Below are 12,734 nucleotides of genomic sequence, written 5' to 3' on the forward strand. Positions count from 1 at the left end.
TAGGAGGCTGCACATCCACAGACTGACAGGCAAAACGTTTTTATTAGGTAGATTTTTTTAGCTTGAGTGCTGCATATTGAAAACTTTTTTTTTTTTAATATATATTTCCCGTTCAATCGACTTGGGCACTGTGCAGAAGTCCTATAATGACAGGAAAAACACTTATTTTTCTGTCCGTGTGTGCATGTATCACTCTGCTGATAATCTCGCATACTATTGGGCCTGTCAGCCAACTAATTTTTGTGCAAAGTTATGACTGTATGATCAAGGACATCATGATTGCAGTGATTCAAAGCCTTTGAAAAACCTGTTTTATACCGCAATTATTATTTATTCCGCTTCTGGGGTGGGAAGATGGTTGCACGAATTCACGTTAGCAGTGGCCTCACCCAATACCGCCCATGCAGTATCTTTGTCCACGTCTAAGTTTGTGTCTTCATTTGATGGCTGGGAGAGCTGGTGTTGGACCGGCTGGGAGAGCTTGGTCTGCTCTTTCCTATGGACCCAGGGACCACGGCCCTGCCTGGAGCTGCACCCGAAGAGAAAACACCGAGGGCAGTCTGACAGGACGTGGAAGCGGGGCACGCTAAGCTAACTGCTAGCTCATGCAGACCGACAGTTCCGATAACACCGAGGGCAGCCTGACAGCGGCCTCGCCTAGCGCTGACTGTGTTTTTGGTGTTGTCATGTGGAGTGCGGGGAGGTGTGTCGAAGGTGTCTGGCTGGGACAGCTGGCGTTGGATCGGCTGGGGAAACCTGGTCTGCTGCATCCGGTGGGCCCAGGGACCACAGCCCCTGCCTGGAGCTGCACCCAAGGAAGAAACACCGAGGGCGGTCTGACAGGACACGAAAGCAGGGTAGGCTAAGCTAACTGATAGCCCATGCAGACCCGCAGTTCCGACAGTCATCTTGGCATTCACTCTCTTGGACAGTGGGGGAAAAAAACATCTTTTTTTTTTGTTGATATGTTGGGTACATGTGTTTTTGTAGGTTTTTTTTTGTAGTTTGTATATATGTATTCTTGTAGTTTAGATATGTGTTTTTGTCTTTGTGTTGCACTACTGTGGACTGGGGGAAACGACATTTCGTTTCATTTCATGTACTATACAAGTGCATGAAATGAAATGACAAATAAATGTTCCCGATTCCTGAATTGAGTGCCAACTCCTCAGCTGGTTTGTCACACCACAGATGGAAAGATACACCTGGCAGGGATCTGCACTCTACTGAGTGCACTCTTCTATGGTCAGTTGGAGGGCACACTGAACATTTAAAAAAACGTTAAAATATCTTGGTAAGAATTTTCAGTCGAGAATTTAGACAATGTTTACTATCACAGAAGTATTTATCTGTGGTTCTTATGTAAATCATGTCAAGTACAGCAACAAAATAGTTTATCTTAAATGAAATCCAAAATCAAGAGGTAAAATTCATTGCAGACTTCTCTGCACTGCATTCTATGTACCTATCTATTACTCACTGTACCTTCTTGTACAGGGCCTCTTTATCACAGTCCAGGATGATAATGTTCCTCAAGTTGGCCAGAACTTCCATCTCTTTTTTCCTCATAAGAACCTCAGACACCAAACCTAGACAGTAGCAAAGTAAAAATTTTTTGACTTCTTTATTGATAAAGTATTCATTTTGGATTCTCACCTTGAGCGCATGCATAAAAATAGGGACGCACACTGAATCCATTCAAAAATAGTATTCAAACAGTAGTATAGAGCCATTATATTTGGACAACTTTTGAGCAAGTGGACCACATTTTTTAAGCGCTTTTCTAGCTGAAACAGCCACTCAAAGCACTTTAGTCAATGACATTAAGCAAGAATTTTACTGATCATTTTTGAAGCATATTTAGCTATGGCTCCAAGCTACATTGCAGACCTAAAGTCTAGATCTAAGGCTAAAGGTGACCAGCAATATCATGGCCATGCAGCTTTGGAGTGACCCGCAGCTTAAACTTTTGGAATCAGCAAGATATTGTCAAACACTGCTTAAAATTTTCAGTTCGCTTACTTTTATGTGATGTATTTTTTCCCTGTTATTTACACTATATTGTCTTAACTTTTTATTCATATTTAATATATTTTTTGCTTTCTTGTCTTTTTTTTTATGACTTAGTATTATTGTTGGTTTTGATTGCATTCACTGAGGTTAGCAGACCATGTAGCAGTGAAGGATGCTTGTACCTTCAATGCTGATCTCTGAGATCCTGGCTTTTTGCCCTCGGATGAAAACCTTCAGACAGTTGAGATCTGCTCTTATATGTAGATTTACTACATCTTCAAACTTTGACTTCTTAGAGGCTAAGGAAAAGAAGAAAAGGGAGACACTAATGAGTGAAGAGAGAGGGAAGATGAACAAAAACTAGAAAGAAAGGTACTAAGATCAAAAGAAAGCAATGTTTAGCTCAGCTGTTCTTTTCTATATTCTCAATAGAATGAACTGAAGTCATTTGAGATGGCGATTTCTGAAAAAACATTATCATATGTTAGACATCCCATGAAACAACAACAGGTATCTGTATTAGCATATTAATACAGTTTAAAAAAATCATATGACAGCAGACTACAACACTCTTAGTTACTTTGTTTCTTGATCATTGTGGACTCCTTCTTCCCCTCCTCCTCTTCCTCTCCCTCCTCCTCCTCCTCATGGATGGTGGGCAGCTCCTCCTGCCCTCCTTCCTTTTTGGCAGATGGAGGGAGAAGGCTGTTGAGGAAGTTCATGGCATTGAGAAGAGCCTCTGTATGGAGATGCACATCCAGTGACGAGAAGTTTACCTGGTAGAAGAATTTAAAGTTGGAACGCTGAAAAAAACTTATCATAAAGTTGAGTCTGGCTCAGTTTAAAAAGAGCAGAGTGGAACAGAGTCTTGAACTTGAGAAGCTGAGAAGCTCACATGATGGCAAAACAAAACTGCAAAAATTCAGTTAAGTTCAGTTTCAACATCTGAGATTTATTCTTTCTGAAACTCAAGTGTAGTAATCATCAGGCTGGTAATTTTTAAATAACTTATAAATGCATGGTTGCCCAAAATTTCTGGGAACTGTGACTTAAAGTAAGTGCCAAGCAATACCTGGCATTTAGGCTTTAGGTGAGGGTTCTGTGTCATGTCAATTTCATAACAAGCTGCAATCAAATTGGCAATGACTGCCATTTCAAATCAGTTAACCACCAAAACTGTGGCAATATTTAAATTAATGCACAGTATAAAAACGTCTACAGGTCTGTGCATCACTGAATTAAAAAAAAAAAAAAACAACAACAAATAGAAATATATTTAAAAAAAAAACAGGTTAGAAGATGCTCACCTATAGCTATATCTATACCCCAGTATTCTAAATGACAGGGTAAAAAAAATCTTAGAAACAATGTAACCACTGAAAGTGACCTGATAAAAAGTTTCTCCCACCTTGATGAGCTGTTCTGTATTTTTGTGTTGAGACTTGAACTCAGGACCATTCTTATCAGCCTGGAAATGAGACATAATGCTCAGTTAGCCAATTATTCAACATAATTGGTGAATGGAAGTTGTTTTGATGGCTTCACGTTCCATATATCAAGATAATGACTCATTACTAGGAATATATATTTTGTTTGCTTGATTTTTAAATGAAGGAAATGAGAAGTCCACCCATTCTAAGGACTTAGAGTTAGATTAAATGCTGACAGTAGGATAGCAGAAAGGGAGAGGGCAGGGTAGAGAGGTCTCTTGGCAGTTCTGTGTCGCAGGACGGTGATACGGAGACAAGGGACCTAACTGCTCAATTACATATATTATATATACATGCATACATACATAGTCCTATTAGTAGGAGAATCTACCTTAATGTATTCCAGGGTGAGCAGGTCATCCTCTGTGTTGTCTAAAGTGGTTATTAGATGAACCTCCTTCTCTTCCGAGTCTTCACAGTGCCCCGTGGAGAAATACATAACATTGAAAAACAATCTAAAGCAACTGTGATTGATATTCCTTTGATTCATTCTCCGTTTAATAAAACTATCATGTCTAATGCCTGTTGGACATAAAATAGTTAATTCAAATCAGACTTATTAGTTACTGACCCATGTACTCGGGACACTTGAGGCAAATCTCTCTAATAAAGGTATATGATGTCATGTCAAAGGTGCGGAGTTTTAGCTCGGTGCCCAGGCCCTCTATGTCCAGGTGGAGCACGGTGACCTCCTGAACCCCAGATAGACGACACAGCTGCACAGACAACTGGACAGATAGAGGAGAATACAATTAAAAGAGAAAGAGTAGAAGAAGTAGAACAGAGGCAGGAGAAGAAAGAGCAGTGAATGAAGGAAAAGAAAGATCAAAACAGAAGCAAATTGGTTTGAGAGAAAAGGAAAAAAAAGGCACTCAAGACAGATGGGGAGGTGTATGGGGGATTGTTAAGAAACCTATGTAGACTGTTAATGCTATCAGATATTTTGACTTGAATAAATAACATCAAAGTATCCCTACTTTTTTCCTTTTCTTTAACAGGTGTGACTGACATAAATGAAGTAAAATGAAATGAATAGCAGTAGAGAGTAGAAAGCAGGAACCCCACTTGATTAGGGCTGCTTTGTCCCTAAAGAACTGAACTTAGGACTTGACCAGTTTTGAGAGAGCTCCCTGCTAGACATTGAATGTAAAATATTCTGGTCCGTCATTGCTAAAAGACTAACATCTTATTTACTCGCCAATGAAAATACTGACACAAGTGTTCAGAAAGGAGGAGTCCCGGGGTATTCAGGATGTCTGGAGCATACATTAGTGATTAGCCAGATCATAAAGGAAGCAAAGAGCAACAACAATATACCCTCAGTCATATGGTTAGATCTTGCCAAAGTCTACCTAAGCGTACCTCACCAGCTGATCCAAAATGCATTGGAGCACTACCAAGTACCATCAGAAGTAGTCAAGCTTGTGATGTCACACATGAATTTAGTGAGAATGAGGTTCACCGTGGGAAATTTCACCACCAAATGGCAGAGGCTTGAGAAGGGCATCATGGCAGGATGCACAATATCGGTGGTCCTGTTTGTGGCTGCCATGAACCTACTACTAAAGGCAAGAAGAATACAATGTAGAGGGCCAAAGCGGATGATGGAATAAGGCATCTGGCCTGCAGAGCATTCATGGATGATATAACTGTGATGACTCCATCGATCCAAGGAACATGGATAAGATGGCTACATGGTCTCACATCCAATTCAACCCAGGAAATCTAGGAGCCTAAGTATCCTGAAAGGAAAGCTGACAAAAAGCATCTTCATTATTCAAAGGGCTGAGATTCCAACAATTCAAGAACAAGAGAATCCGATGTGTTGGAAAGAATTATGACAGCACCCTGAAGAACAGTGGCAACCTCAAAGACAGACACCTTGGCTCAACTAAACATCTGGCTCAAGGTAACTGACAACAACCAACTAGTTTGAAGGTTTAAGGTGTGGTGCTTCCAGTATGGCATCATACCCAGAATGCAATGACTTCCCCATGACTCAAGTGGAAGCAATGGAGAGACTGTGCAGCAAATTCTTGCAAAGATGGCTGGGTGCCCCTCAAACTTAACTCGGTCGCCAGTCTCATTGGTGGTGGAAGAATTCAAAGCCACCAAGGCAGGAGCAGTCAGTACACTGCTACTGTCTGAGGACGAGAAAGTCAGACATGCTAATAAGACCATTAAGTGTGGCAGGAAGTGTAAGCCTCAGGAAGCAGTGAGGGAAGTAGAAGCATACTGGGAACATCAGAAGATCATTGGAGTAGCCTGTCAAGGACAGCTAGGACTTGGAAACTACAATGCCAAGAGATGGAGTAAGGCCAACGCCAAAGGCAAGAGAGGACTCGTGGTGAAGAGGGCCCAAGGAGCAGCAGAGAAGACCACCACGTAAAAGCAGTAGGGCTTGCCTGCCAGGGACAGTGGATGCAGTGGGACAAGGCACTTGAATGATCATTGTCCTGGAAGGAACTCTGGAGTACCAACCAGGGTAAGTTGACCTTCCTCCTGCGTGCTGTGGCTGACCTCTTGCCAACTCCAAACAATCTAAAGATCTGGGGCAAAGAAGACGACCCATCCTGCAAGCAGTGTTGAGCAACCCTTTACACCCAGAATCACATCTTGACTGGATATCCTAAAGCACTGGGAGAAGGCCAATCATGTGAAGGCACAACAAAGTCCTTGCAAAAATTGCCAAATGGATGGACATGCAGAGGGTCAAAGCCAATAAACACCAGGCATTACCACCTGAAGTTGTCAATTTCTAAAGGGAAGGGGATAAGGCTCCTTGGGCAAGAACAACTGCCAAGGCCCAAGCTCTATTTTGCATCAAGCTTCCAAACTGGGAGATGCAAATGGACCTGAAGAAGAGACTTGTCTTTCTCAAAGAGTTCTACCCAGGAGCACAAACACTATCTTAGTAGCTGAACTCACAGTGTCCTGGGAGGACAGGCTAGCCTTCTCTCACCAACAGAAGAAAGCCAAGTACCAGGATTTGATTGATGAGGCTCTTGTCAAAGGATGGTACGCAACCTTATTTCCCATCGAAGTTGGCAACCGTTGTTTCCCAGCAACATCAGTGCACTACTTCCTACAGAAGATGGGTCTGGAACCCAAACAACTGAAGCAAGTCATTGAGGAGATAGCCATGGCAGCTGAGACCAGCTCAAGATGGTTGTGGTTGATGAGAACCCGCAGTTGGAAACTTTCTGCAGGTGAAGGCTAATTTGGTCTTTGCTGCCCCACTCAGGCGAGGCATACAGAATAAAGGGCGAAATGCTTGTGACCCTGAGATACCTGCAGAAGATGCAGAAGGGTTCATCGCAATGTAAATGCTCTGACCACCCCTGCCACCAAGAAATACCATCAAGAGGAGTAACTTGCAACATCTTAAGTAAGTAGCTCCTGCAGTTTCTGCTTGTAGCAAAGCATCGCTGATGTTTATTTCACATGTAAGGAACGAGTTGTTAAAATGCAAATATCTGCACTGATGCCAGCTGAAACTAAGACAAGAGGGATCACAGGATCTCCATATGATCCTGACGTAGCAAGTTCAATTTTCCCATTATGGCTGTATTGCTAATGTGCTGCTGCTTCACCCCAAACTGAAACTATATGGAATATATCGAAGAAATATTGGTAGATGGATTTCTGCATTATCTTTATGGTCTGTCAATTTTGTCATCATAGGTGAGCGTTCGAACCTCAACAGGGTGCTTCCCATTAATGCTACATGAACACACATATCAAATATCCACATCTACCATAAAATTTTACTCAAGTTACTGTTTTAATCCATCCATCCATCCATTATCCAAGCTGCTTATCCTGCTCTCAGGGTTGCAGAGCTGGAGCCTACCCCAGCAGTCATTGGGCAGCAAGTGGTGAGACACCCTGCACGGAGCGCCAGGCCATCACAGCCCCCCCACACACCACACCACACACACACACACACACACACACACACACACACACACATACTCACACACCTAGGGACAATTTAGTATGCTGAGTCACCTGACCGTCTTTGGACTGTGGGAGGAAACCGGAACACCCGGAGGAAACCCACGTAGACATGGGGAGAACATGCAAACTCAACACAGAGGACAACCTGGCAAGACACCAAGGTTGGACTACCCCAGGGTTCAAACCCAGGATCTTCTTGCTGTGACCACACTAACCACTGCCCCACCGTGCCACCTAATATACAGGGTGTTTGACAGTACTACCTTTTCTTTGCACACTGAGGTTACACATGAAAAGTGGTGAGGAGTGGATTTAACGAACTACATCTATATAGGCAGTATATCAATGATCAAAGGTCATTGTAGCAAACTGAATTAAATGATGTATTTAAATAAAATACATCATTTAAATTCATTAAGTTAAATTCATTTAAATTAAACACAAAATAGTACATACAGTAGGATAATCCTAGCTCTATTTTGGGTCTGCATTGTAAGACCACTGAGCGTTTTGTACCTCGCTGATCTCAAATCTCATCAGGAACTCAGTCATGTTCTTCTGAGGGTCCTTTTTGACCAAGCCTCTTCTTTTAAGTGAGTCTGAGCGCTGCAGGCTACTGGGCATGTCTGGGAAGAATGGCCGGTCATCAATGGGAGAGCTGGGAGCATCAAAGAACAACTCCTCTTCTGAACCTGGGTTAGGCAGCCACATCGACAGACACACACAGAGAAAGAAAGTCATCTAGTTAAACAGTGCATCCAATCACACACACACACACACACACACACGAAAGACAGACAGACAGACAGACAATCACACACTTTCAATATTAATTTCTTGTGTATGCTGTATATTTGGTAGACTGCAAATTCATATTCTTTGCAGATTTCTATAAAGGACCATGCAGGGTGTAATTCATTCTGGACCTCTCACATATATATATATATACTTTACTCACACATATTTTCATATTCATATATTGTCACTTTCAAATACATATTTACTTTCATCTCACATGCACCTTATTCTCACATACATATACTTTGCCTCACAAGGAGAGAACTAGGAGATTAACACACAGGTGAGCCAGACAGTGTAACAAAACCCCACAATGCAAGAAATGGGCTGGACCCATCTCATCTGCACTGTCGGAGATGTGGAGCCAGAGTGTGTGTCACAGGACCTAAAGATGGGGAACTATGCTTTGGAGGGGCAACGCCAGAGCAAACTCTGGTGGAAGCCTGAAGTGTAAATCGGTCCTTAGACCAATCAAACCATCTACTAGCTGGTTCCCTCTGAAGTTTCCCTCACAGAAGCTGGTGCTCAAACTGTCACAATTTTATCAGGTTAAACTAATGATTACCGGTATTTGAACCAAAACAATCTCAACCTATTTTCAAACTTTAAATGGGCTAGAAGCCCGACTCACTACCTTACACCCAGGCGAACGCCTAGTGGGCCACTTTTGATTAAGCAAAGCTGGTGAAGTGGGATAAACTGAATGCTGGGTTATGGCACCCAATGCCAAAGTTCATCAGACCACCTCAGACAAGGAGTTGGTTGATACGGAGAGCAGGACAGTGGTAATGGAAGTCAGAGCATAAAAAATCTTTCCCACCAAACCAACTAGCCATGAAATTGGATGTAGCTGGAGCACCAGGCCCCTACCTGGCCATTGTCACCAGATAATAAAGGTGCTTGTATCTTGTGATGAGTAGAAGGACCAACCATGGTGTGCATGGAAAGGTGTGAGCCAAGGTGGAGCTGCCTGGACTATGGGTGACAGTACAATTTGATGTGGTTTCCAATTCAAGATGCGAGAAGTAGAATACTGTATACTTGCAGAGGAGATCGTTTTGTGTGTGACAGCACAATCAGTCAGGACCCAAGCCTCAGTAGTGCAGTGATGAGACATGCACACTCCTGGTATGTCTCAGCAAAGTGATGGAAGTGCTATTGCAACACTCGCCCTAGATGGGTTTGGTCTTGGGGCTGGGCTTCAGCCATATCGGGTCTGATACCATTGAAGTGCACTCCAATACAGTCAGTAACTGGGCACAAGTTAATTTCATGCATTCTTTGTATGGGACAGTAGAACATATATCCATGTGACAGTAGATAACATTTGTTTGTGAGAGGTCAAAAATAAATGAAAGCCCTAACAGATTCCTTCTTCCATGTACGTACACAGTATATATAGCACCATCTCATTTTACATGCATGTATAGATACACACATACGTATAACCCCTCCCAAACAGACACACACACACACACACACACACACACACACACACACACGCACACACAGACACACAGATAGAGAAGGAGAGTGTGTTAGTAGTTGTCCTTGCATCTCACCTAATGAAGAAATGCTGATGGTCTCACATGAATGAAACACAACTGAAGAGCGTAGGTCAGCCACATTGGGAGGTCTCCTGGGGGTCAGCTGGGGGGTGAACGATGACTTTGGCTGTAGAGGACAGAATATACACCAATGAGTCACAAAAATAAAGTTCAATTCATAAAGTCAATGAATTAAATTCAAAAAAAAAAATCAATCAATTTTATTTTATTTTTTTTCTCATTCAGTCCTACTTTATTTTCATTAATTATATACAAGTTAGATTCGATTTCATTAAACTATATTCCATTCCATTATCCAAACTGCTTATCCTGCTCTCAGGTAGCAGGGATGCTGGAGCCTAGCCCAGCAATCATTGGGCAGCAGGCAGGGGGACACCCTAGACAGGCCAACAGGCCAGGGCCTAAACTAAATAATAATAAGTAATTTTAAAAAAAATCTTTAAAAATTTAAATTTAAATAAACTATATTTAGCTCATCAAAATTAAAAAGTCAAAAGAAAATTGTATCCCATGACTGTTGTATTTGGAAACATTTGTGTCACACTTGTCTCTTACATGGTAATTTTGGAGGGAAATGAGCCCAGATGGTGAATTATAATTGTTTTAAAATTATTGTAGCAGTGGGGGCAATTATGTAACATTAGGTGACTGGAGGGGAAACACTGCTGCAACCTGTCTGTCTGTGACCTTCTAATGTGTCTCACCTGCCTCTGCTCTATCCCTATGACTCCATCCAGCATTCTCTATGAAAAGCAGTGACAGATGTTTCGACAGTATGGCGTAATCGAATCCATTTCTCGTTCATCTTCGTGGCTGTATACCTTTGAATTGCATCTTTAACGTGCAATGTGTCGATGATGAATTTCTAGCTTTTGGTGAGTGAGCTTGCACTGACTAGTGAATCTCATAAATAAAAAATGAATACAGGGCCCGCTAAAATATCAGTTCAGAACGCAACCCAAATAGCATACATTGTAAAAATACATCACCCTAATGTATTTTTACCGATCCAGCAGTACCAAGTACAAACAAACCACCATGGAGTAATGGTCACAGACAGTGCTGCTGGAGGCGAGGTAAACGAGTTGGCGCCCCAGTGAGGCTACAGCAGTGTCCTACCCAGCCCCCGATTCCCAGCATACTGCTTTCTAACATCGAGTCCCTCGACAACAAGCTGGGCGAAGTTCATTGCCGAATCAGCTCTCAAAGGGACATGAAGGATTGTTGTGTGTTCTGCTTTACAGAGACTTAGCTGGGCCCTAATACACCTGATAGGGCTATACCACCGGAGGGTTTTTCTGTACACCGCATGGACTGTTCCATGACGATTACTGACAAGGTAAAGAAGGAAGGTGGTGTATGTTTACTTGTTAACAATTCATGGTACACTGACGTGGAAATAGTCCCCCTGTCCTGTTTGCCAGTGTTGGAACAACTAACAATAAGGTGCAGACCATTCTATCTCCCAAGGGAATTCCCCTGTGTGTTGTTAACTGCCATCTACATACCATCGCAAGCTACTGCTGCAGCGGTGCTAGACACGCTGTATGGAGCCATTAGCAGGGAAGAGAACTTGCACCCTGAGGCCATTTCAAGTGTGACAGGGGACTTTAACCACTGTAACCTGAAATCTATGCTTATGAAAATTTACCAACATGTCACCTGCCTAACTAGAGGCAGTAAGACTCTCTACCACTGTTACCCCATGATCAAGGCAGCTTACAGGTCTATCCCACGACCTCACTTTGGGAAATCCGACCACCTGTCAGTGTACTTGCTTGCTGCCTACAAGCAGAAAGTGAAGTACATGCAGCCCACTGTGAGGATAGTACAGTGCTGGACTAAAGGACATGAATCCAAACTTCAGGGATGTTTTGAATCAACAGACTAGTCAATCTTTAAGGATTCAGCCTCAAGTTTGGATGAGTACGCTGAATCGTTCACTGGCTAAGTTAGATTCTGTGTGGATAACTGTATCCCAGTATGAACTACTTGCTCCTACCCCAACCAGATTAACAGATACATTTCCCTGAGGTAATATGCATTTGCATTTAATTGCATTTGAAGGTACATGGTACTTCTTATATGCATATGAGAATAAAGTGAAATTTGAACTTGAGGGTGAAGGAGTGTACCACTGCCTGTAAATCCGGGGACAAGAAATGCTACAAAAAATCCAGGTATGACACAAGGAGAGGCATCAAAGCTGCTAAAAGAAAACACAGGGAAAAACTGGAAAATGACTGCAGTGGCCGTGACTTGCGGCGCATGTGGACAGGGCTGCAGGGACTATAAATCTAAGCAGGAAAAATGGGCAAGCGTAAGAATCTGAGCTACTTTGACAAGGGCCAAATTGTGATGGCTAGATGACTGGGTCAGCACATCTCCAAAATGACAGGTCTTGTGGGGTGTTCCCGGTATGGAGTGGTCAGTACCTATCAAAAGTGTTCTAAGGAAGGACAACCGGGGAACCAATGTGTGTGGGGAACAAAGGCTAGCCCCTCTGGTCTGATCCCACAGAAGAGCTACCATAGCTCAAATTGATGAAAAAGTTAATGCTGGCTATGACAGACAAGTGTCAGAACACATAATATATCAAAGCTTGCTACGTATGGTGCTGTGTAGCTGCAGGCTGGTCAGAGTGCCCATAATGATCCCTGTTCACTGCCGAAAACACCTACAATGGGCACGTGAGCATCGGAACTGGACCATGGAGCAGTAAAGGAAGGTGGCCTGGTCTGATGACTCACATTTTCTTTTACATCATGTGGACGGCCGAATGCGTGTGTCATTTACCCGAGGAAGAGATGGCACCAGGATGCACTATGGGAAGAAGGCAAGTTGGTGAAGGCAGTGTGATGCTCTGGGCAATGTTCTGCTGGGAAACCTTGAGCCCTGGCATTCA

At 42.8% G+C, this 12,734-nt stretch overlaps 1 protein-coding gene across 1 annotated transcript in view; it reads right to left on the reverse strand.

The window, feature by feature from the left end:
- The window catches only part of vps13a (vacuolar protein sorting 13 homolog A), a 92,960-nt gene that overhangs the window by 55,435 nt on the left and 24,791 nt on the right, over nucleotides 1-12,734 (reverse strand). The window contains exons 24-31 of the mRNA XM_056301733.1: nucleotides 9,824-9,935; nucleotides 7,980-8,155; nucleotides 4,075-4,231; nucleotides 3,835-3,914; nucleotides 3,422-3,481; nucleotides 2,594-2,789; nucleotides 2,196-2,312; nucleotides 1,486-1,589 (exon numbers count right to left, since the gene is read on the reverse strand). Coding sequence (XP_056157708.1) covers nucleotides 1,486-1,589; nucleotides 2,196-2,312; nucleotides 2,594-2,789; nucleotides 3,422-3,481; nucleotides 3,835-3,914; nucleotides 4,075-4,231; nucleotides 7,980-8,155; nucleotides 9,824-9,935 — 1,002 coding nt within the window. The remainder of the gene's footprint in view (nucleotides 1-1,485; nucleotides 1,590-2,195; nucleotides 2,313-2,593; nucleotides 2,790-3,421; nucleotides 3,482-3,834; nucleotides 3,915-4,074; nucleotides 4,232-7,979; nucleotides 8,156-9,823; nucleotides 9,936-12,734) is intronic.

Source organism: Lampris incognitus, chromosome 1 (genome assembly GCF_029633865.1).
Source record: "Lampris incognitus isolate fLamInc1 chromosome 1, fLamInc1.hap2, whole genome shotgun sequence".
In the NCBI taxonomy this organism is placed as follows: domain Eukaryota; kingdom Metazoa; phylum Chordata; class Actinopteri; order Lampriformes; family Lampridae; genus Lampris; species Lampris incognitus.